The sequence below is a fragment of the Calypte anna genome, chromosome 4 (assembly GCF_003957555.1).
Source record: "Calypte anna isolate BGI_N300 chromosome 4, bCalAnn1_v1.p, whole genome shotgun sequence".
Classification (NCBI taxonomy): domain Eukaryota; kingdom Metazoa; phylum Chordata; class Aves; order Apodiformes; family Trochilidae; genus Calypte; species Calypte anna.
This window is the reverse complement of record NC_044247.1, coordinates 1489608-1510846: the sequence shown is the minus strand read 5'-3', so window position 1 is coordinate 1510846 and position 21239 is coordinate 1489608. Positions and strand designations below refer to the sequence as shown.

General features: G+C 39.1%; 1 protein-coding gene across 3 annotated transcripts in view; it reads left to right on the top strand.

Annotated features, from left to right (window-relative positions):
* The first annotated feature begins 236 nt into the window (after positions 1 to 236).
* Positions 237 to 21239, top strand: part of MTM1 (myotubularin 1) — a 37511-nt gene continuing 16508 nt past the window's right edge. For 2 of the 3 annotated variants that reach the window (XM_030448975.1, XM_030448973.1), the window contains exons 1-8: positions 237 to 317; positions 2539 to 2680; positions 12672 to 12743; positions 13719 to 13791; positions 15273 to 15367; positions 16361 to 16471; positions 17395 to 17496; positions 21047 to 21130. In XM_030448975.1, coding sequence (XP_030304835.1) covers positions 12681 to 12743; positions 13719 to 13791; positions 15273 to 15367; positions 16361 to 16471; positions 17395 to 17496; positions 21047 to 21130 — 528 coding nt within the window. In that variant the 5' untranslated portion in view covers positions 237 to 317; positions 2539 to 2680; positions 12672 to 12680. Of the gene's footprint in view, positions 318 to 2538; positions 2681 to 12633; positions 12744 to 13718; positions 13792 to 15272; positions 15368 to 16360; positions 16472 to 17394; positions 17497 to 21046; positions 21131 to 21239 lie in introns of all 3 variants that reach the window. The other variant, XM_030448974.1, reaches the window with a different exon arrangement.

The following is a 21239-nucleotide window of genomic DNA, read 5'->3' as shown; positions in this document are numbered from 1 at the left end:
ATTAGCTTGATCTGCCTGATCCTGGACAGGTTTTCTCGCCGTGCCTCTTTTTTTTCCCCTCTTTTCCATTCGGGAACATCCAGCTTCCCCAGGATCGCTCCCTTCCAGCCCCGAAACCTCCCCGGGCATCACCGCCCCAGGACTACAACTCCCGGCAGGCCCCGCGCGGACTACACTTCCCGGCAGGCCCCGGGGCGGGGCAGTACCCGGCGTTGGGAGGGAGGCGGGAGGGAGGCGGGCTCCGACGCGTCACGTGACCGGGCGAGGCGGGGATCGCTGCGCGCCGGACTCGGGCCCGCGGCGGCGGCTGCGTCGCGGTGAGTGCCGGTGGGGCCGGGCTGGGGGCTGCCCCCGGGTGCTCCACCCCTCACCCGCATGCCCAGCCGCTCCTTGTGCCGGGGGTCTTTTCCTCCTGTCCCCCTTACACACGTGTCTCCGTCCCTCTTCTTCCCCCTCCCTCTCCTCAGGACGGGGGCTGCCGCCCGGCCGGGCCTTCCCTGCGGGCCGGTGCCTCAGTCCTGACCCTCGGGGCACGGCGCACCCCGCCCCTCGCCTTCCGACTCTTGGGGTTGCTGAAGGCTTTTGTGAGGGTGTCCGTCCTCCCCCTTGACGCCCCGAGAGCCCCAGATCCCCGGCGGGACCCCGCGCCTCCCCGGGGGCACCTGCGGCTGCCGGGGGCTGAGCGGCCGGCGGGGCCCGGGCCGGGGGGAGGCGGCTGCGGGGAGGCGGCTGCGGGGCTGTTGGTTTGGTGCTGTTTGTTTGTTTGGTGCTGTTTGTTTGTTTGTTTGTTGCTGTTCGGCTCCGGCTTCTCCTGACTCACGGCCTGATGTGCTGAATCAATCGGGAGCTGCTGAAGTGCAAAGCTCAGCGCCACGGCTTAGCAAAAGCAGCTTGGAACTGTAGTTTTTACCTTTCCTGCGAAAAATAAGCGCTTTTTTTCTGCGGGATGGAGGTATTCGAGTGCACTTTGTTTTGCTTCCAGTCTTTTAAGGTGCTCTAAGTTTTCATTTCTGATTGGCTTAAATTCTGCTCTGAAGCATGTGACTTCTTTCAGTGTTCAGGGATGAAAATCTGAAACCTTCCATTTCAGGGCAAACATTTTAGTTGATTTAAAGCTAGAAAGGAGGCTTGAAGAATAGAGACCGTTTCTGCCTGTTGGTCTTTGTACTCTGGCAGTCAAGAAGTGTAATTCTTACTTTCTGTTATTGGTAGTTGGTTGGTTTGGGGGTTTTTTCAGATATACGTATAATTAAGATTATTAAAATGGGTATTGTTTTTTTTTCCTTTCACAGAAAGCCCCGTTTCCCTTGGTATAATAGAAAGCAACATAGTTTTAAAACTGCATTCAGTTTTAAAATATGTACATGGAAAGTGTTTTGTAGTTGGCCTGTAGAACAACTTGTCATGATAGGCACTAATCAAAACCATATGTGTTTTAAAGGTACCTTGGCTTAATTGCAGAATATTTTGGTACAGTGTTGTCCTCATTGCTTGCAAGTAATCATTGGGTTGTTCAGCCTTAACCAGGTTTGAAGGGCAGGTGTCTCATGGTAAAGGATTAGAACAGTGTAAAACCAGGACCTCTTCCCTGCTATAGTTTTCTTTTAACACTGTTTTGTGGTTTAAGCAGTTAAAAAGTTAGGCTGTGTAGTTATTAACAAAGCTGGTAAGTGCAGTGAACCTTAAGACATTTTTGGACATTTTGGAGCTTTTTGGACTGTATGTTGTAGCTTCATTGTGTTGCAAATGTAACAAGAGGTGAGGTAATGGAGGTGCTTTCAATGAAATGCAGGATTTTCTCTTTTTGCACTGGATCATTCCATCCTTAGATGTGTCTTTCCTCAGAAGGAAACTTCCAAAAGAAGCACTTGCTGAAGGGGCAGCTTTGTGGCATTGCTGAGGTTGAGCAAACTCCAGTGTTAATGTTTGCCTGACGTGTAGAGTTACAGTGTTAACAAACAATAAAATAAATCACTAATTTAAAGAGAACTGTAAATCTTTAATGCTGTGTGTGCTCCTTTAAAGGAGACAACATACTAATTTTTCTAAGAACTTGAATCATGTAAAAATCAGGTTTCTTTCATGGTCTGTTCCTTCTGACTTCGCCAAGTTGTGTAGCAGCTTTTCTGACAGTCATTCCTGAATATTTGGGAAAAAAAAAACCAAAAAACCTAGTATTCTTTGTGAAGGGGTGAGAGAGGAAGTGCTTGACTGTGTGCAGTAAGATGCCCAAATATGTTTGGGTAACATAAGTATGGTTAAAAACCTGTGTGAGATTTACACATGACAAACATTTCAAATCTGTGTCTTAAAGTCTTACAAGAGAAAGTTCTTTTCAGTTTCAACGTTGTGCCAAACCTCCTGACACAAGGAAAACATAAGGAGAACTAATACTGTTTGTTTTCTTTCTCCAGAATGTTTCTATAGCAACTATTCTGAGGTTTTGCTTCCTCTCTGAAGTTCTTTTTAAGAAGTAATGTCAATTGCAGTATTCTGGCAGTTCTAACAGTGTCTTTCTACCTGTTCCATTCCTGACAGGAGCCAGCTGCAGCACAGAAGTTGTTTGAAAGGTGAAGGAATGAACACACTGTTGTCCTCTCATCTCATACTGAAGTGGACATCTCTGTTTTCTGCAGCTGAAATGACTTACTAAGCCTGGAGAGAGCAGGAGAAATAAAAAGTAAGTGTCTTCAGGTAGATTTGGTTCTGCTTTTATGTAAGATGGGATGTGTATTTTTCAACAAATTGTAAGTAATGGGTGTGCAGCTTTTTTGCTGGGTTGTTGCACGTGTGGAATGGACAGGCTGAATGTCAGAGACTGTGATGTGACTGCTCCCATTACTGCATAACACCCAGAGCTAGATGGGGAATACAGAAGTATCAAACTTCTGTGCTCAGCAAAGGATCTGCCTGTTACCTAAAAGAAAGAGTACTCAGAAGGGTGGTGACTTAGGCAGGAGAATCCCAGTCTCTTCATTCTTAGGGGCTGAAGCACAGAAGAGTTTGTAGGTGACTTCATCATACTCCTGAGGCTGCTTTTCAGACAGAAACAAACTCAGATTGGTGCTTTCTCTTTGGTATTCTGTGTATTCAGAGAAGGACCTAAGCACAGCAGATTAAAGAGAATGAGTCTGATGCATGAGTAGTGTGTTTTATCAAAGGAAAACTGGAAGAAAGCCTCAGCAGGGGATGTCATTTTAACCATTACAGTGTCATTTTTTTTTTAATACAGCATATCATTGTAAAAGAGATACAATTTCCATTTCTCTTGTGGAATCATCAGTTAAATCTTTAGCAACAGAACTACAGTGGCCTAAGGGGATAGCTTTCAAGAAGAATGAACAGAGAGCAACTGAAGGGTTTCTTAATAGAAAACTTTGAAGCTGTATTTGCTATCCCATAGGCTTTCCTGTCAACTGAATCAGCCCTTGACAATGTGGGAGGTATACATTCCCTGCAGGCAATGCAGAATAGAGAAAATAGACTGGGTGGGTTTAGAAAGCCACGGATCAGCCTTTGGGAATAAGTTTCCTACAGATGTAATGCTGATTCTAGAGGTAATGTGACAAATGGTTCCTAAAAAAAAACCAACCCAACAAACCACTCACTCCTGTCATGCCACCTAATCTGGCTGGATTGAACAGCTGCTTCCTGTGCAGGGCTGCATGCATGGAGGGGAAATGGCTCCTTTCTTTGATCCATTCACATGACCAAACCTCTACTTTAGAACTCTGTTCCCAGAGTAAATATTAAGAAAAAGTCAGGAAAAAGATAATCATTTTAAGGGAAAGATATTACACATAGAGCAAATAGAGTAGAAATGATAAGCAAGTGCAAGTGGGCAGAAATAGTTGTTAGCATACAGTACAAGGAATAGGCCTCTGGATATTGCTAGAAAACAGGCCTTAGGAAATAATTGTGTTTATGACCACTAAAATAGGTGCAGCTTTTCCTTGTTACTATGATATGAAGCATGAGAAATACCAAACTAACAGATCAGAGTCCATCAGAAGGTAAATTACTGCATGATCTCTGTGAGAGAACTTGTAATTCTCTTGCAAGAAGGCTAGACAGGATAAAAGCCAGGGATCCCTCCCTAAGCTACATTTGCAATGTAATTGGAATGAAGGAAGCAGGTGGGTTGATAATTAGAAAAACTAGTGTTATAAACCTTTATGTTTATAAACCTTTATAAACCTATAAACCAAACCTTCTTGGAAGTTGTGATTTACTGTGAGGTAGGATGGGAGCCAGATTCCACAAGAAGTTAAGACAGTAAAAGAAAACTTTCAGCTTAAGACAGTGGAAATACCATTCAAGATGAAACCAAAGAATTTTTTTTTTTACTTCCAGCTATTATTTGTTCAATACTTGGTTTCCATGTACAAGCTACAACATCTTGTTGGTTTTTTGTTTGTTTAAAGGTAGATACAGAAGTAGATAGGATCTGGTACCACTGAAAAAATATTTGCTGGGCTTTCTGCCAAGCTATTGGTACTTGCTTCCATTTGTAAATCTTAATTTTCAGGATATTCTTTTCTGGGTATAGCAGGCCTTTAAATAGGAGTGGGCAGGCAGCTGATGGACTTGTAATTTATTTGCTGAATTAGCAAATAAGTAATTAGTGCTTGACTATTGAGAACTTCTGTTTGTTAGCACTTGTTCTTATTGAGTCCTCTGGGGACAATGAGTTGTCCTTTCAAATACAGGGCATGTTAGAGAATGCCTCTTCAGGGAGAGGGAATGTTTCTGATTCCTTGCAAGCAAATGCAGCATCCATGTGGAGTTGTTCAGCTTGCCCAGTCACAGTCTTTGCAGAGAACTGGCAGCATGGGGGATTGTGGAGTTCATTTTTCCTCTATTTTCCTAGAGAAGAGATGTTCAAGTAAGCAGATAGCTCCAGATTGCAAGTTGTTTTTTCTTCTGAGTGATACTTTTTTTTTTTTTTAAAGATACAGACATTTTTATAATGCCTTGCTGATGGATTTGATTGACTGAAAATCTTAGTGCAGAAGGACAAATACTAACAAGCATTTTACATGCACAATATCCCTTGAGGCTTGTACTGCTGGCGTGCTTTCTGTGTTCTGCTCATGGCTTGAATTGAGAAGGTTTTCAAAGAGATTTACAAGTTCATATGGTTTCCCTGGAAAATGGAGATTTAGTAAGAAGATGTGAACGGAGAATATAATTTAGACATTAAGGGAAAAGACCCACAGTGGCATAATCCAGTCTCAGATCAGTAGAATCACAAGTATCCATTTAAGGAGAGGTAAGGGCTGCAGGCTGCATTACTGAGAGGTTACAGATGAAAGGATTTTCCACCTTGTAACTGTGATGGTAAAGAAGAAATAGGAAATTCTATATTCTAACAAGGCTGCTGACTCCAGAGGGCCCTGCTAGAATGAGTGCAGGTAGAAGCTTAGGACTTGATATGCAGAGGTGGTCTTTTGGTTTACATCATAGGTGTGATGTGCCCTTGAACTCTGATGGCAAGAAACCATAAATGCCTTTAAGTGGTGTAATAGGGCCTCTTCCTTTTCCTATTTAAATGGCATTTACCTCACAGTTAAGTCAGTTTCCTTTCCTTCTCCTTGCCATCTGTTGCATAACAAGTGACAGGTAATTGCTATTAGCCACAATTAAATACAAGTAACTAATGTATGAGCTGGCACTGCTTTAGGCATGGGTTTTTTTGTCAGTACTTTATGACTTTTAAATGTTAAAATATGTTTTTTTATTTAGGTAGTCTGAATGTATCAGGTCAGAGAGCATGACCCACATCATAATTTGAAAATAACAGTTTTGCATCTAAAACCTCCCTGCATTGGTATCTGTCACTGTTGCAGGATATTTTTAGTTTCCTTTAGAAATAAAATATAAGCAAATATTTCTGTGGTGTGAGTTTTTATTTTAACTGTTTGAAATGGAAATGCTCTGCCTTGTGCCATTTATTTTTTGTAGCTTTGTTAAACTTAGGAGGCTTCTGCTACCTTTTTTTATTCCTGTTATTGAGTATAGTTTCTGTGTTGTAAAATATAACAGTTAAATGAGTGTGAGAGATGTATTTATTTCTGTGGACTTGTCTAGTTGGTTGGGGCACTCTGGCTCACTGTGTTTCTTTTTGCTTGGTTGGTGCTATCTGGTTAGGGACAGCTGGTGTTTGGAAAGCTTCCCTCATTGCTGTGGGTTTTTCTTGGGACTTTTGTGTCCCTGTATAATTTTGAAGGTTAATACAATTCTAGAATTAGTTATAATGAGATGAATGGCTGCTTGTGAATTTATTCTATTAAATTCTCATTTACTGGTATTAAAGATGCTGATATTTATTTCAGTGATGCTCCAGTGTAACTTAGACTCTGCTGTTGGCTCAACCCTTCAGGACTGTTGCTTTCCATGTGGTTTTTTTTTATTATTATTACTTTTAAAAATGGTTACTTCTCAATACTTAGAATGAAATACTTTTTCATCTCCCTTCATGGGTGTTTTAGCTTAATTTTGCTGCTGTCTTAGTGAGAAATTCCAAGAGTTCTGTTCTATCTGTTGTCACTGAAATCCTATGTATTATGTGTTATCTCCTCTGTGCAGTTGTGGTGCTGACAAATGTGGGTTTATTTTCAGGACTTGACTGTATTTTATGCTTTTAATTTTATTATGGGAAACACAAGGCAGTATATTAATACCAGCTCTGTAGGTTGTTACTGTACCAAATAAAAATCTACAGTTTTTGTGTAACACCACCACATCTTGTCATTATAAATCTGCTTTTTCATTTTTTGTATTTTCTGTTTAAATTATTTATGTCCAGATCTAAATATATCTGGACACACACGAATGATTTTTTCAACTGCTTTTAGTGTATGGTAATTAAGCTGTTTAATTTCCTGACTCATTCCAGATTAAGATATCTCACATTATAGACTACACAAAGTGAAATACTTGATTTTACTTTTAAGAGCTGTCAAACCTGTTATTGCTTCAAATGATTGATATGGGTGAAACCAGAAAGTGTTTTTTCAAAAGTTTTAATCCAGTGATGGAGCATCAAAGGTATTAAATACCTGTAAAGTGGTGCTCACTCAGTTTACTTGATTCATTTTATTTGGTCTCAGATGTTCGTGGCAGTAATCCTGGAGAGATGCAGAAGACTTTGTTCATGGGTACAAACTAGTTCTTCAGATATGTAAGGATTTTAGATTGACACAAGCATGGTTCAGTTACAAGATATTTATAAAGTACTTGGTGTGACTGTAGTGTGAAGATGAAGCCTTAAAAGTCTCAGCAAAATGAGCTTTAATTTGTTCCTGAGTCAGAAACAATGAGAACCAGTGTCACCAGGCTGTTGTCAAGCTAAACATGAATTGTGGGGCTTTTTCCAAGCTGCACTGCCCACATCCTCTGACTTGCTGACAATAAAGAACCATAAGGAAAGAACAGCTGAGCATTTCAGGTTTCTCAACACTCAAACTTATTTACAGGTTTTAAAGTTTAGTTTGATTTTCTGTGTGGATGTGTATTTGTGTCTCTTATAACTTGTTCATAAAGTGTAGAAAGGATATTTGAATTGTTATCTTAAAATCTGGCCTTCAGTTCCTACCCTTTAAAATGTTGTTGTGCCTCCAGTCCCATGAATCCTAGGAAACACAAGTATAAATATAATCTTTAATGAAAATACAGATCCCAAGTAGTTTAATTGTTGTTGTAAGATCATTGGAGCCTACATTTCTTGGTAGTGTTACTATATTAAGTTCTGGTGACTTTAGCAAGCTTTGTTTATTAGTTCAAGTTAAATCCAGTAAAATTGCTTTGTCTCCTTGCTATTTTAGATTCAAGAAAGAATGTCCAACTGTTTATAACTGCAGAATATTGTAAATAAAGTTGTCTGATTTGTTTTAAATTTTCAGAGTAGTTGTACATCTGTTCAGCTGCTGAAAAAGCACAAGGTTTGTGTGTTTTTTGGTTTTTCTGTGTGGAAGTGCTGACGAGAGATATTGGGGAATAAAATGTGTTTGTTGGCAGTGGAAAAGTACTTGCAAGATTTTTCTCTATGTGGAAGGACTACTGCTGCTTCATGATAATGAGAAAGTTGTAGCTATTTTAGGAGAATGATGAAGTATGTTTTTGAATTGTTCATGGCAGCATTACTTTGGGAAGCTGCCAGAAGCTGCTTCTACAATTTGACAGAAAAAGAAATAATATATAAAAGGAAATATTTCGTGCTCTTTTTCAGTGCTTTTGAAAACTTGTTTGCTCTTTTGATATAGAGGAGTCTGCTTCTTTAGGTCTGCATTCTTGTCTCATGGGTACTTTTAAATGAGAAATTAATAGTTTCTGTTACCACAAGATCACAGAAGCACAGAGTAACTCAGGGTAGAAGGGACTTGAGATCTCGAGTTCAACCCCTTGCTCAAAGCAGGATCAGGCCCTGTTGCTCCAGGCTTTATTTAGTTGGAACTTGAAAACCTTTGAGGATGAGAGTGCAACCTGGATTGCCAGGAAGCTGAACATGAGCCAGCAGTGTGCCCAGGTGGCCAAGAAGGCCAATGGCATCCTGGGCTGGCTCAGGAACAGTGTGGCCAGCAGGTCCAGGGAAGGGTTTCTGCCCCTGTGCTCAGCCCTGGTGAGGCCACAGCTTGAGTCCTGTGTCCAGTTCTGGGCCCCTCAGCTCAGGAAGGAGATTGAGGTGCTGGAGCAGGTCCAGAGAAGAGCAAGGAGGCTGTGAAGGGATCCAGCAGAATTCCTGAGAGGAAGGACTGAGGGAGCTGGGGGTGTTGAGGCTGGAGAAGAGGAGGCTCAGGGGAGACCTCATCACTCTCTGCAACTCCCTGAAAGGAGGTTGGAGCCAGGGAGGGGTTGGGCTCTTTTCCCAGGCAACTCTCAGCAAGACAAGAGGGCAGGGTCTCAAGTTGTGCCAGGGGAGGTTTAGGTTGGAGATGAGAAAGAATTTCTTTCTGGAGAGGGTGATCAGGCATTGGAATGGGCTGCCCAGGGAAGTAGTGGATTCTCCGTGTCTGGAGATATTTCAGAAGAGCCTGGATGTGGCACTGAGTGCCATGGGCTGGGAACCACAGGGGGAGTGGATCAAGGGCTGGACTTGATGATCTCTGAGGTCCCTTCCAACCCAGCCGATTCTATGATTCTAAGTTGCTTCAGTTTCTGTGTCTTGTCCTCCTACCAGTCACCCAGGCTCTTCTCAGTAACCGCATCAAAGGTATTAGTGGGCAGCTCTGAGGTCCCACTGAAGCTGTCTCCTCAGGTGGGATGATACCCATATCTCTCAGCCTCTCATTAATGATACCCTTATTTATTTCTCAGCCTCTCATTAAAGGGCAGGTGCTCCAGGGCCTCGTCATCTTGGTCACCCTCTGCTGAACTTGCAGTTTATCAGTGCCTGTTCTGGACTGTCGAGAAGTGGACACACTTTATAGAGCAAATGGATGTTCTATAACGTAAAGCTTATTTACTTGGCCACAGTTTACTTACAGAAATCAGGGAAATGTGGGGAGTTATAAATGTGCTTATTATGTTGGGGTTTTTAATGTTACTGGATTTCAGAACAAAATTTAGATCATGGCATTAACAGAATTCTCCCACTTACGTACTGATGAAACAGCTTGCATTAATTTTAGTGAAAACATTTGGATTTAAATATCTGACAGATAATGCCTTACCTTCAGTATATATTTATTCAATTTCATTAGCTCTGAATAAATCTAATTTGCATTACTGAAGTGCTAGAAATGAAACAGTAGTTGATTGTAGTTCTATAACGGAATACTGGATAGAAATTGAAGTTAGTGAGTAAATTTGTTTTCTCTGTGAAGAACCTTTCAAGAAATCAGTCTCATGGAGGGTTGGGGAGTTTTAAGTGAAGTGAACTTGGGTGCAAGTGCTGCAGAAACTTGTGTCTGGAGTGGCAGTGTGGAGGGGAGGCAAGCTCTGTCCTGCTGGGTGTTGGGCTCTGCAAAGAGAAATTTTTTTGGAGAATCTGAAAAGATCTCTGCTTGTTCCTTGTCATGTATACTGTGGTTTGGGAAAGTTGTGTTGAGTGTTCTGGAGTCAGATGGTTATTTTTGAATCGTAGATCACCTCAGGGCTACAGTTCAGCCAAAACGTAGTGAATGTGCAGTGAGTACATGATGCAGGAGAGTGATGCAGGAAAATGATGCAGGAGAAAAAAAATACAGAAAAATAATACAGAAAGCAGTGGGGGGAACAGAAGGCTTTTAAACAATTGATTGTTACCTCTGTAGCAGCACAGTTGTGCTGTGGTTAGGGGTGGTATTGAAAGGCATCAGGAACCTCTAAACCAACTTTTTTGGCTTTGAGCTGAGGCAGTAGAGCAGTAACAGCACCGCCTGGCACCGAGGTGTGACCAGGATCCGGGTGGGCTCCTGTGACCTCTGCTGAGGTTTGTCTGTCTGGGGCTTTGCTGGTGGAGGAGCTGTGGTTGCAAGATCAACATCCAGCCTGGGTGTGCCTGTGTACCTGCAGCAGTCAGAATTTCCAGTTAGCCGTGCAGAGCTATTCGAGTAAGTAGCTTTTCTAGGGCTTGTTTATGCTTACTTGTCTCCAGTGGTTGTTGCAGACTTAATTTAAATTTATGTGGGCTCTAGTTTAAACCACTTTCTCTGCTGATCCAGAAAAACAGGGGCTGCTGTGCTTTGGTCTCTGTCTCAATTGGTGTTTCTCACTTTAAATCTGAACAAAACCCACTTCATGTGGAAAAAATTTCAAAACAACTTTCATAGTAAATATATCTTTTAACGTAATAAATGTTTATTAGAAAACTTAAGTTTCTGTAAATTAGAGGAAGTCATCTGAACAACGACTGGGTGTTCACAAATTATCAGAGCTACATAGAAAAAGATAAAGCCACCTGAAGTTTTATAGTATGTGAGATACTGCAAGGAAGGAAAACGCATGAAAAGATCTGCTCCTAATCTTCCTAACTCTATTTTCAAAACATTAGTTTCCAGCGTTGCACTAGTTTTTCTGTGGAGGGTAGTTTGAAAGAACGATTTAATGTTGATTGCTAATAACTCTTCATTCAATTTATTGGCATTGTTCTAGAATTAGTTCAGGACCCATCTGTGTCAGTGTTTGGAGTAGGATGGGACTACAGGAGACCCAGAAAAGAAGTCACATTTGATAGGATCACACAGCTTCTGTGGCATTCAAAAGGACTTTTCTTCATTTTTCAACTTAGTGTCATCTCTCTTGCCCCCCTCTCTCTTGCCCCCCCCTCTCTTGCCCCCCCCTCTCTTGCCCCCCTCTCTCTTGCCCCCCTCTCTCTTGCCCCCTCTCTCTTGCCCCCCTCTCTCTTGCCCCCCGCTCTCTCTTCCCAAGGGATGTGATTTTTTTCTACTGATAAGAAAAATTCTCCTGATAAGCATTACCTTAGTGAATACTGATAAATTACTGTATGGGTATAAAGAAAACCAAATATTCCAGTTGTAACCACAATGTCAGGTTTCCTGTGTTTTCTGTATGAGAAACAGAAGACTTTGGGCACTGCAAGGAGGCAACGACCCAGTAGAACTTCAGGTTCTGGTTTTCCAGCTCAGAGGCACTCCAGAATTATTATAGTAATTTAGAGCATTTTGGATCTTGCAGTTTAATGTGTTGCTGTCCAGCCCACTTGTGCAGGGGCCACAGGGTGTAAACCTTTTTCCCTGGTGAGAGGAGAGATAAAAGGGCTTCTCTAAGGCTACAGAGTTTTGTTTATGTGGTCTGTGATCACACTCACTACAAGCAAAGCAACCCATCAAAAATTCTGCCCGCCTGCTGTAGGATGCCAGCTCAGCTCAGTGCAGGGTGTGTGGCTAGGGAAAGGGAAGTGTAATTTAATATGGAGTTACTGTTTCTAGTCACTTCAAGTATGAGCCTTTTCCTGATGTTTGTTCCAGAGATGCAATGTCAGGAATTTAAGATGATGAATCCTGTATCATACGATTTTCTCTTTTATCAATACCATAAAGAAAAAAAAAAAAATTAAAAAAAATCCTTTGAACTGAGCTAGGCTATTCAGACCAGAAGAGTGGACACTCCCCCTTCTGGTGTGCTAACTACAGTTACAGTTTAGGAAAGGATTGTTTTTAAATGCAGGAAATTCTGTGGAACTCAAACTTTTTTTTTCTTCTCTCTCTCTCTTTTTTTTTTTTTTTTTTTTTTTTTTTTTTTTTTTCTTGTTTTTCTTTTTTCTTTTTTCTTTTTTCTTTTTTTTTTAATTTCTTGAGGCACTTCGGTTTCAAGAACTGTGCAATAAATCTTGGTACTTTGGTCTTGTTTTCCTAAAAGTCTTTACATATGCCCCAAGAAGGTTGCATTTCATAGTACTTGAATCCTCTCACTTTACACAAGCACTCCAGTGTCTGTTGACTGAGCTAATAAGAGTATTCAAACAGCTGATTTTGAAAATACAGCTTGATTCAGAATATTCCTTATAATAATAACTCTGGGAGCTAATAATGAATTTCATGTTAGATTTGGATGCTTTTAGAGACCTTCAATTACAAAGCATTGTGTGTAGTTTTTTAAAATTAATATTAACTTGCAAAACATTATTGGAAGCTGCTGATGTTCACTTGTGGACCTCTTAAAGTTTAAAACTCTCCTGTAAATTGTATGTAGGAGGAAGTTTATGTCTCTAATTTGTACTTTTTCATCAGATACCCAGCATGGCCTCATCAGCAACACCTAAATATAATTCAAACTCCTTGGAAAGTTCCTCAAGTAAAAGGGTAAGTGTAACTTTTTTCATGGCTTTTATGTCAGAGGTCCCAGAGATCATTATCTTCCCTATTTGGGTAGAAAAATGGGTATTTGAAGGACTTTCTTCTTCAGTGTATATACGTATTTTAATTGCTAGAGTTCTAATGCAATTAACTGAGATTATTTAAATATCTTTTGGAGTGGATGAGTGAAACATTGTCTGTATCACAAGCTTTGGAGCCTTCAACGAAATCAATTTCAATTAACTTCTATCCTTGCTTTCTGCATTGACATATTCTGTGGCTTTTTTGAAAAATTTGATCACTGATGCTGTAGAAAGATTTTGTGCTGCAGGTTGATAAGTTACACCTCGTTATCTGTGGCTTAGTTTTAAAATGTTCATCTGCAGTGGGAAATACCTTAAAGCAGCACCCCCTGCTTTTTGATGCCGTGACTGAAGAAAATAACTTGTGTATAAGGAAACAGGAACTAAGGTTTTATTTAGGTTTTTAACATTTCTTCAGAAACAAAGATTGTTTTATGTTAATCATTCTGAAAAACTACTGAGTGTAGTAAGTCACAAATGAGTAAACTGTGAGTAATAGTTGTAATGAGTAATAGTTCTACGTTGCTTAAGTAATTTAATTTGATTTATTCTTCCAGGCCCAGCATACTTAGAAAATTAAATGCACAACTTAACAGTTGTGCAGAGAACTTATGGTGTACAAATATAATTCCAATTTATTGCAGAAATTGTTAACTGTTCTTCTAGAAAGAGAACAATTTAGAGGTTAAACAGATCTGAATCAAAAGCATGTTCTGGTCTCATAGTAGCAGTTTAGAATACTAGTGTGTGTTCCTCTTTTGGTTCAGTCTGTCAGATTCTACTGTGCAAAAACCTGATTTTTCCATGCAGAAATTACCTTTAAGATTTTTTTTTTTAAATCTAGAACTTGAAGAAATTCTAAATAAAATATGATGTGCTTTTGTACTTCTCTTTATAGACTCTGAAAGATGGAACTAACTGGGAACAAAATGAAGAAATACCTCGTCTGCCAGGAGAGACCAGAGTTACAGGTATGAAGCTGTATGGCTGTCTAATGCAGCATATGTTTAGGAGTCTGGTGTGTACTCTTACCTTACTGGATTGTTTCCTAGTTTGGACTGGTTTGGGCTGAGGGTGTGGTAAGTAATGTTAAAATGTTATGAACTTTTGAAAGTAATTCCGAGAGGGAATTCTTATTGCTTATCACAGATAACAAGAGACCTGAAAGTCTTTGTTTCCACACAGTGTAGATCCTCCAATACAAAGAAATGACAAGTTAAGCATGTGGCATAATTGTATCTACAGATTAAATAGTACATGAGTAGTCAAGAGAGTCCCTGCAAGCTTTCTGAAGTCCAGAGTTGTGTGCTGATCACTGTATGTCTGTTGGTAGCTTGTACAGTAGTTTGGAACCTCAGCCCAAACTGTGGCTACTCTAAGTACAATCTTGTGCTTCTTTTACACAACCTGGCATGCACACAGCTACCATGCTCTTGTTAACCTTACAGGCTGTAATATTGTAGGAAGATTAATGTATTGTCTGCAGTGGTTTCTTACTTGCTGGAAGCTCTTTCTGGAATGGAGCCTTTCACCCATGGAGGTTGAGGTATCAGAATGCAGCTGAAAGTGGTCTTTAATTTGTGAAGTTTCTTCCTTTTCCCCCCATCTGAGGATTTGTTAGGGAGATTTGTAAATAAGATTGAGATGAAACCAAACTGGTGATTCAGAGGAAGTATTTATGGCTTAAATGAGGAAAGGTTGGGGGGCTAAGATGAATGTTTGGTGTGATCCTTATGATCTGGTGCTGTGAGGCAGCACACTAAGTAGAAGGAAGTTAAATAAATAGAGTGGGCTAAATAAACAAGTGGGCAGGGAGGAATATAGGTTGGTTGCAGTGCTTCGTTTTTGTCTTTATTGGCATTGCTTCAGTTAAACCTTTCTTTTGTTGAAGAGTATCAAACAAAAACTACTAACAAGTAGTGCTCATTTTATTCCTGTCCTTGCTGAAACGGTGCTGATGGCCTTGCTGTATTTGATGTCCTCAAACTGAGGTGTTTTCTTCAGGATGGTGAGATCCCTAAACACTTTACAACTTGAACTACACACTTTAATGAAGAATTGGGTGACAGAGCACTGAAAGGTGTAATGATATCAACATGTATGTGTTCTAGGATAGTGAATAGGCAGGTTCAGTAATCACAGAGGATTTAAATCTTGTTCTAAGTCCTGACCTGACCTTTCCCACATAGTGCCAAGAAAGAGGAGAATGCAAATGTAACTAAGGAAGGCTACTGAGATCAGCTGGCTTAGTTTGAGCAAGTTAACTATATGAAACTTTTAACATTTTCCTAATAATTAAAAATTCAGAGTTATTAATTGTTAAAATTAATGTATCTCTGAGTGGTCTTTACGAGTGGGTCTGTCTTCATTTTACTGCTACTTAACAGATACTGTCCCTGGCTCTGGTTTATTTCCCTTTCACACTCTTTGAGATATGTTGCATTTCTTACAGACAAGGAAGTCATTTATATGTGTCCATTTAATGGCCCTGTTAAAGGAAGAGTGTACATCACAAACTACAGGCTGTACCTAAGAAGTGTAGAAAATGTGAGTAATGTGCCACAATTACTTCCATGGGATGAGTTTGCTTTAAACCCCTGCCTTCAACCCCACTGCCTTTGGTTTATTTTGTGGCCAGTTCATTTGTTTTGGTTTTGCCACACTTATGCTTGTACAATTGGAGGCTTTTTACTTTAAATACTTTGTAATATTTGTAACAACAATCTCTTAACTCTGTAATGGCTAAACAGTAATTGCCTTTGTACAACTGAGAAATCTGGATAAAGTTCTTTAAGGTTAAATGTGCTATAAAAAGTGTGACTTTGCCTGGTAAAATTACAGTTTAATCAGTTACACTGAACTGATACCTTTATCTTTTGCCTGTTGGAGCTTTTTTGATAGGTGTTCCCTTTGCACTTATTCTGTGATACATCAAAGGCAGGAACTAATGATGTGCAATAGTTCTTAATATTACTATCAGTAGACCAAGATTTTGATTGTCCTTGCTGTTGGAAAGAAAAATACTTTTATCTATAGAATCTCATGTGTATGGAGGGAGTAGTAGTGTGTTTAATAAGCAGCAAAACTAAAGAGATAAAATAATAAATTATCTGCTTTCTAATAAGTTGGTATCTTTTAAGTTTTAGGACTATTGAACTGAGGTCTTTCTGGTTGCAGCTAACTCACCTGGTAAAGTAGAACAAAATGAACAAGAGATTATCTGTATATCAGTAAAGCTGTCTCAGCAAGCAGAGGCAATCAGAAGTATGTAGCAGAGGGCATCTTTGCAGTTGGTGTCACCTTTTTTGCCCTGCATGTTTGCAGGCTTGAAGTATTTTTGCTGCATGTTAAATTGGGTGATTTTCAAGGCTGTTAAGTGTCTGTGCAGACTTCATAACATGCTGGGAGTGGACACTCAAACTCAGAAACACACTTCTGCTTCCTGTTTGTATTTCACATCTGCTTTCTGTTCTAGAAGGCGTGAGGGTATTTTCACTGAATTCTTCTTTTCAGATTTCATTATTCAGACTTTTCTTGCAGGATCCAGTTGTGGTGCTGAATGTTCCATTGGGTGTCATTTCAAGGATTGAAAAAATGGGAGGAGCTTCAAGTAGGGGGGAGAACTCTTATGGATTGGATATAACCTGTAAAGTAAGACTTCCCAGTAATTCATTAGCAAATGAAATCTAGAGGTTCCTTTTCTCACTGTTTACTTATTTACATGAATGAAAAAACCTTGCTCCTCACAGCTGAATTTAAAACCAGCTTTTTGCAACTGGAGGGAGAAGTACCTTTTGTGTAAAGGGCTATTTAACTCCTCTCTGCATGAGAGAGGAGAGATGTTTGGCATCCTTTCCAAACTACTAAGTGACAAGAGGTTTTGAACGGTAGTCATGTTTTAGGGTGTTATTCCTGCATTGCTTCATAAATAAATGTATTCTAAAATTATATATTTTTATAATACTAAAATCTTTGAAGAACCCCTCAAAGAGGGCTTCTTCAACTGTAAAGGCAGTGAAAAGCTTGTGTAGCAGCTATCTCTGGTTCCTTAGTCTCAAAAAAAAATAAATTATATTGCCATGAAAAAATATGGTCATAGGGGAGTTCCTAATAGATAATTCAGGATCCTTTAATTTGACTCATTAATGGGGTATGTATACACATTTGATTCTTAGTACTTCATGTTGAGATTGTCCCTAGCCATTTTCTCATCACTACCATAAAAAACAAGCAATCTAGTTTAGACAGTTTATTGGCAAATCTTCATTTTGAAAACAGAACAGCTCTCATTCTGCAAATATTCAGTAGCCCATGAGACTTCTTAGTGAGTTGGGTACAGCAACTTCTGATGGCTTTATGCCAAAGCAGCATTTGCACCCCACAGAAAGCAGTCCTGCTTTATTTGTAGAGGGTTCCTCTGTTTTACAGGATAAGAAATAAAACTGAACATTCACAACAGTTTGAGGTGTGAAACGAGCAGATTCTGGATCATGTTTAGTGTGTAAAACCTTGTGATGTACAAATGCTGCATCTTCCTGGTTTCCTTCTCTAAAGAGAAATTCCCTTTGTTTCAGGATATGAGAAATTTACGGTTTGCATTAAAGCAAGAAGGGCACAGTAGAAGAGATATATTTGAAGTGCTTACAAAATATGCTTTCCCACAGTCACATAACTTGGTAAGTTACATCACTTATGCTCTTGAGTCATCTTGATGCTGAATTCTTGCCTGTTTAACTGTCTGATGTAATAATGAAACACTTGGCTGCTTAATAAGAGTAAAGACAGAGTCAGGTATTAGCAGAAACTAAAGAGAATGAGTGTTTTTATTTAGTACATTTAAAACACATCTATGTATATATAAAATTATGGGTGTATGGGTATATATGCTATAGTCTAGGTAAGCTACTGAGCACTTCTGATTCAAATGGGTTTTACTGCTTAAATGCTGCAAGTTATCCTTCATAATTAGGAAATACAGTAGGACATGCCTTACTTGATTTATTGAAAATACTAAACTACAGAGCAGTTGCCAAGGCAATGATAAATATGAATCATAAAGAGCTTTACTTCAGAAAAAGAAGATGGGTTAAAACAATATTTGTTTCAGTGATTGAACTGATGAAAAGTGTAATAGGCAGCTAATACAATAATGAATTTACACAGCTTTATTTCTGGTAAAAACAATTCTTTTGGAAGGAACTGAACAACAATGATGTTAACTAACCATTATCTTCTGTTTCTTTGTCAAAATCTGTACTGTACTTGGTGGATCTCCTTGACATCTCTTCAGTAAATATGTCTTCTGTAAAATTAATTTTATTGGGGTGCTTGCATTTAGGATAACTTATAAGAGCTCTCTTCCTAAAATGTCATAGGATTCTGCTATGAATGTTTAAGAGCTTTGCTTGGAGAATGGTTGAGTATATGAGGCTGCAGCAAGAATATTACTTTCTTTTCCAAGTAATAATTCCTTTTCCAAGATACGTGTCAGTCAGTGGGCCATCCTGTATAAACACTGGACCAAGGTTTAGGCCATCTTCACAAACTATTTCAAGTCTTGATGTTTCAAGTGTTAAGTGAAAGGCTGGTGGGGGAGGATTCAGATCTTTAATCAGTTTTGTGCAATGAGTAAGACTTTCAGTAGTAATCAGATTAACAATACACAATGTGCACATACAAACAGAGGTATATAATTTATTAATAATTTAGTGAGCTCTCTCAGAATAAAAATAATTTTTAAAACTCAGGTTTTAAGATACTGTTCATTTTTAAATACTGCTCTTATATACTTCAAGAGCTTTCTCTGAGCTGCTCATATAAAAATAAAATTCCAAACTTTGCTCTGTACACTTTCATATTCATTGTAGTGTCCTGTTATTGCTGGGTTTTGCTGCTTGATCCGTGCAGCTAATGATTTTGTCTTGAGCAATACAGGAAGAATTTGCATACCTGGAAAGTCAACAGAACCTGATAAAGCTGGATTGTCAACTTTAATAGTTGTGGGTGGAGTGACCTGAAAGCTTTTATAGTAGATGTGGTAAAGTTTCTCTAGCTAAGTGCTTTAAATGAAACATTCTTCATGTAGTAGGACATTCCTTTTTAAAAGGATTCTTCCTATACCCTCCTCATGTGTAGTAAATGTAACCCTGTTTTATTGAAAGTTAAAATTAACAAAATTAACTTTTCTTCTTTTGGCTTATTTTGTGGGTGACTTGGGCAGCATAGTTGCTCTTTGTTTACTTCTAGTTTGGAGCAGCAGCTTCTGTATTTTTATCTCTAAAGTCTTCTGTGTGAGAGCTATCACTGTGCACTATGGTTTTAGGTTCTCTCCAGGAAACTTGCACTAGGTAGCAGCTTCAATAAGTGAGGTATTCCTGCCTCTGGAACATCTTTTAAGTGATCTGCTAGGATTCCAGTGTTTGTTTCCTCCTGTTACAAGATTCTCCTTTGTCTCTTTGGTCCCGTGGTGAATTCTTAGCATAGTTGCTCTTGGGGATGTAGCAAATTCCTTTGGGGAGGAGGGGATGGTTCTTGGGAGTAGTTAGTTATTAATAGTTCAGTGAATCAATTGCATCTATAGCTTTAGCTGGTGATATTCCTATTTTGTGGTATTCCTGCTTTGCAGTTAAAACAACCAGCTACAGCTTTTCAGGCTTTTCTGCTTAACTTCTGATACTTTCCTGTATTTTAATGGAATGTGTTTTTTCTGATGCAGTTTTCCTTTTTCCTTTTCGTTTCATCTTTCCCTCCTCCCCTCTCAATAGCAGTTTACTTAATCAGAAGAACCTGTAACTTTTACTTTAAAAGTGGTGAAGAAGTTCATAACACACAACTTGGGAATGTGTGGTTTTTTACTTCTCCAAACTTGCCAACTGATTCCTTTAAAATACTGATATTTAAAAATCCAGTTTTTAAAACTTGTGGGTCGAAGTATCTTGTGTGAGCAGTCTCATACTTTAAAAATACTTGAAATTATTTGAAATACATGGGTGAAAAAGCCCTTCTTTTGACAGGATTGAATTTTGTGTTTGGTTAGAGCTGTTTTACTGTTTAAACCATTGTAATATATAAGGCTAAACAGAATTGCCTTGAGCCATTGTACTCTGCATTCATCAGACCTAAAGTGATCATGCTGGGCCTCTGGTGCCTCTGTAGACTTCATCCTGGCACATCAGAACCACATTTTATTTTTCTTGCTTGCCAGGTTATCTGCATTTCTGGTTAGTTCAAGTCTGTGCCTGTGAAAATGATGTGCATTCAAGATGTTCAGCTTAGCATTCAATTTCTTCTTTAAATGTCTTTGCATTGTTAGGACACTAAGATTTATTGTTACAAATGAGTTATGGGCTTTTTTTTTTGTTTAACAACTTAGTTTTACCCACTTGGCATTCAAGGAATTCATAAGCCACCAAAACCAATTTTCTCAATGAAGGATATTCCTAAAATTATTTCTGTTTTCATCATAGACTTTAAAAACAAACTAAGAAAAAAAGGGGGTAGTTAGGAAATACAACCCATTTGGAACTGCTTGAAAGGAAAAGGAAAGATAAGCTAAAAGGTATGAGGAAGTTGTCAGAATTCTGGGTGTGGGTTCTGTGTTGTATAAGTGAATATTAAGAGTAAAGAACAAAGCAATAGAAAGTGGGTAGTGTGACCTGCTGATTTTATTGCATTTTTAATGGCAACATGTTAAATTTCATTGAGTTTTACAGTAAACCCTATTTCTGTTAGTAAGAATCAATTGAGGAGAGGGTGTGCAGAAAGAAGGCTGTTTCCTAATGGCAGTGAATAGCAATTAAACCCTTTTGCACTTTCAGTTTAGTGGCTGATATTTTATGTGGTAACTGCAGCTGTACCTACTGGTGAAACTTTGGTGGGAAGACAGTATTTGGTGAGGACATAAAATATGGGAAATAAAGCAATATAAACTGTTTTTAAACATTTCAATCTTCTGAGAGTAAAAAAAATCCAGGTCACATAAGCTTTGTAATATTTAATATTTTGTCACTTCTTGCTTTAACTGTTGTCACATTTTCATTATTTCATTAGCAGATCTGTGCTGTTTATTGCCTCCTGCCTTTCCCTTTACAGAATGACAGCTGGTTGGAGAGGAGGTTGGCATGGAAAAGTCCCGTTTTGTGGTGGGCATTAGGATGTAATTGATGATGAGCTGTTGTATTTATCCCTTTCATTGAGTTTGTAATAAGCTGCTTTTACATTCCACAGCTTTTTTTTGCATTTGTAAATGAAGAAAAGTTTTCTGAAAATGGATGGATGGTGTACAATCCAATGTCTGAATACAGGAGACAAGTGAGTTATTAAAGTTGCAGTTGTCCAGAACTCTTATATCTGAGTAATTACAGTAATTGTTTTCAACACATTTTTTTGTTTACAGGAATTGTTTGTACATTTCTGTTAG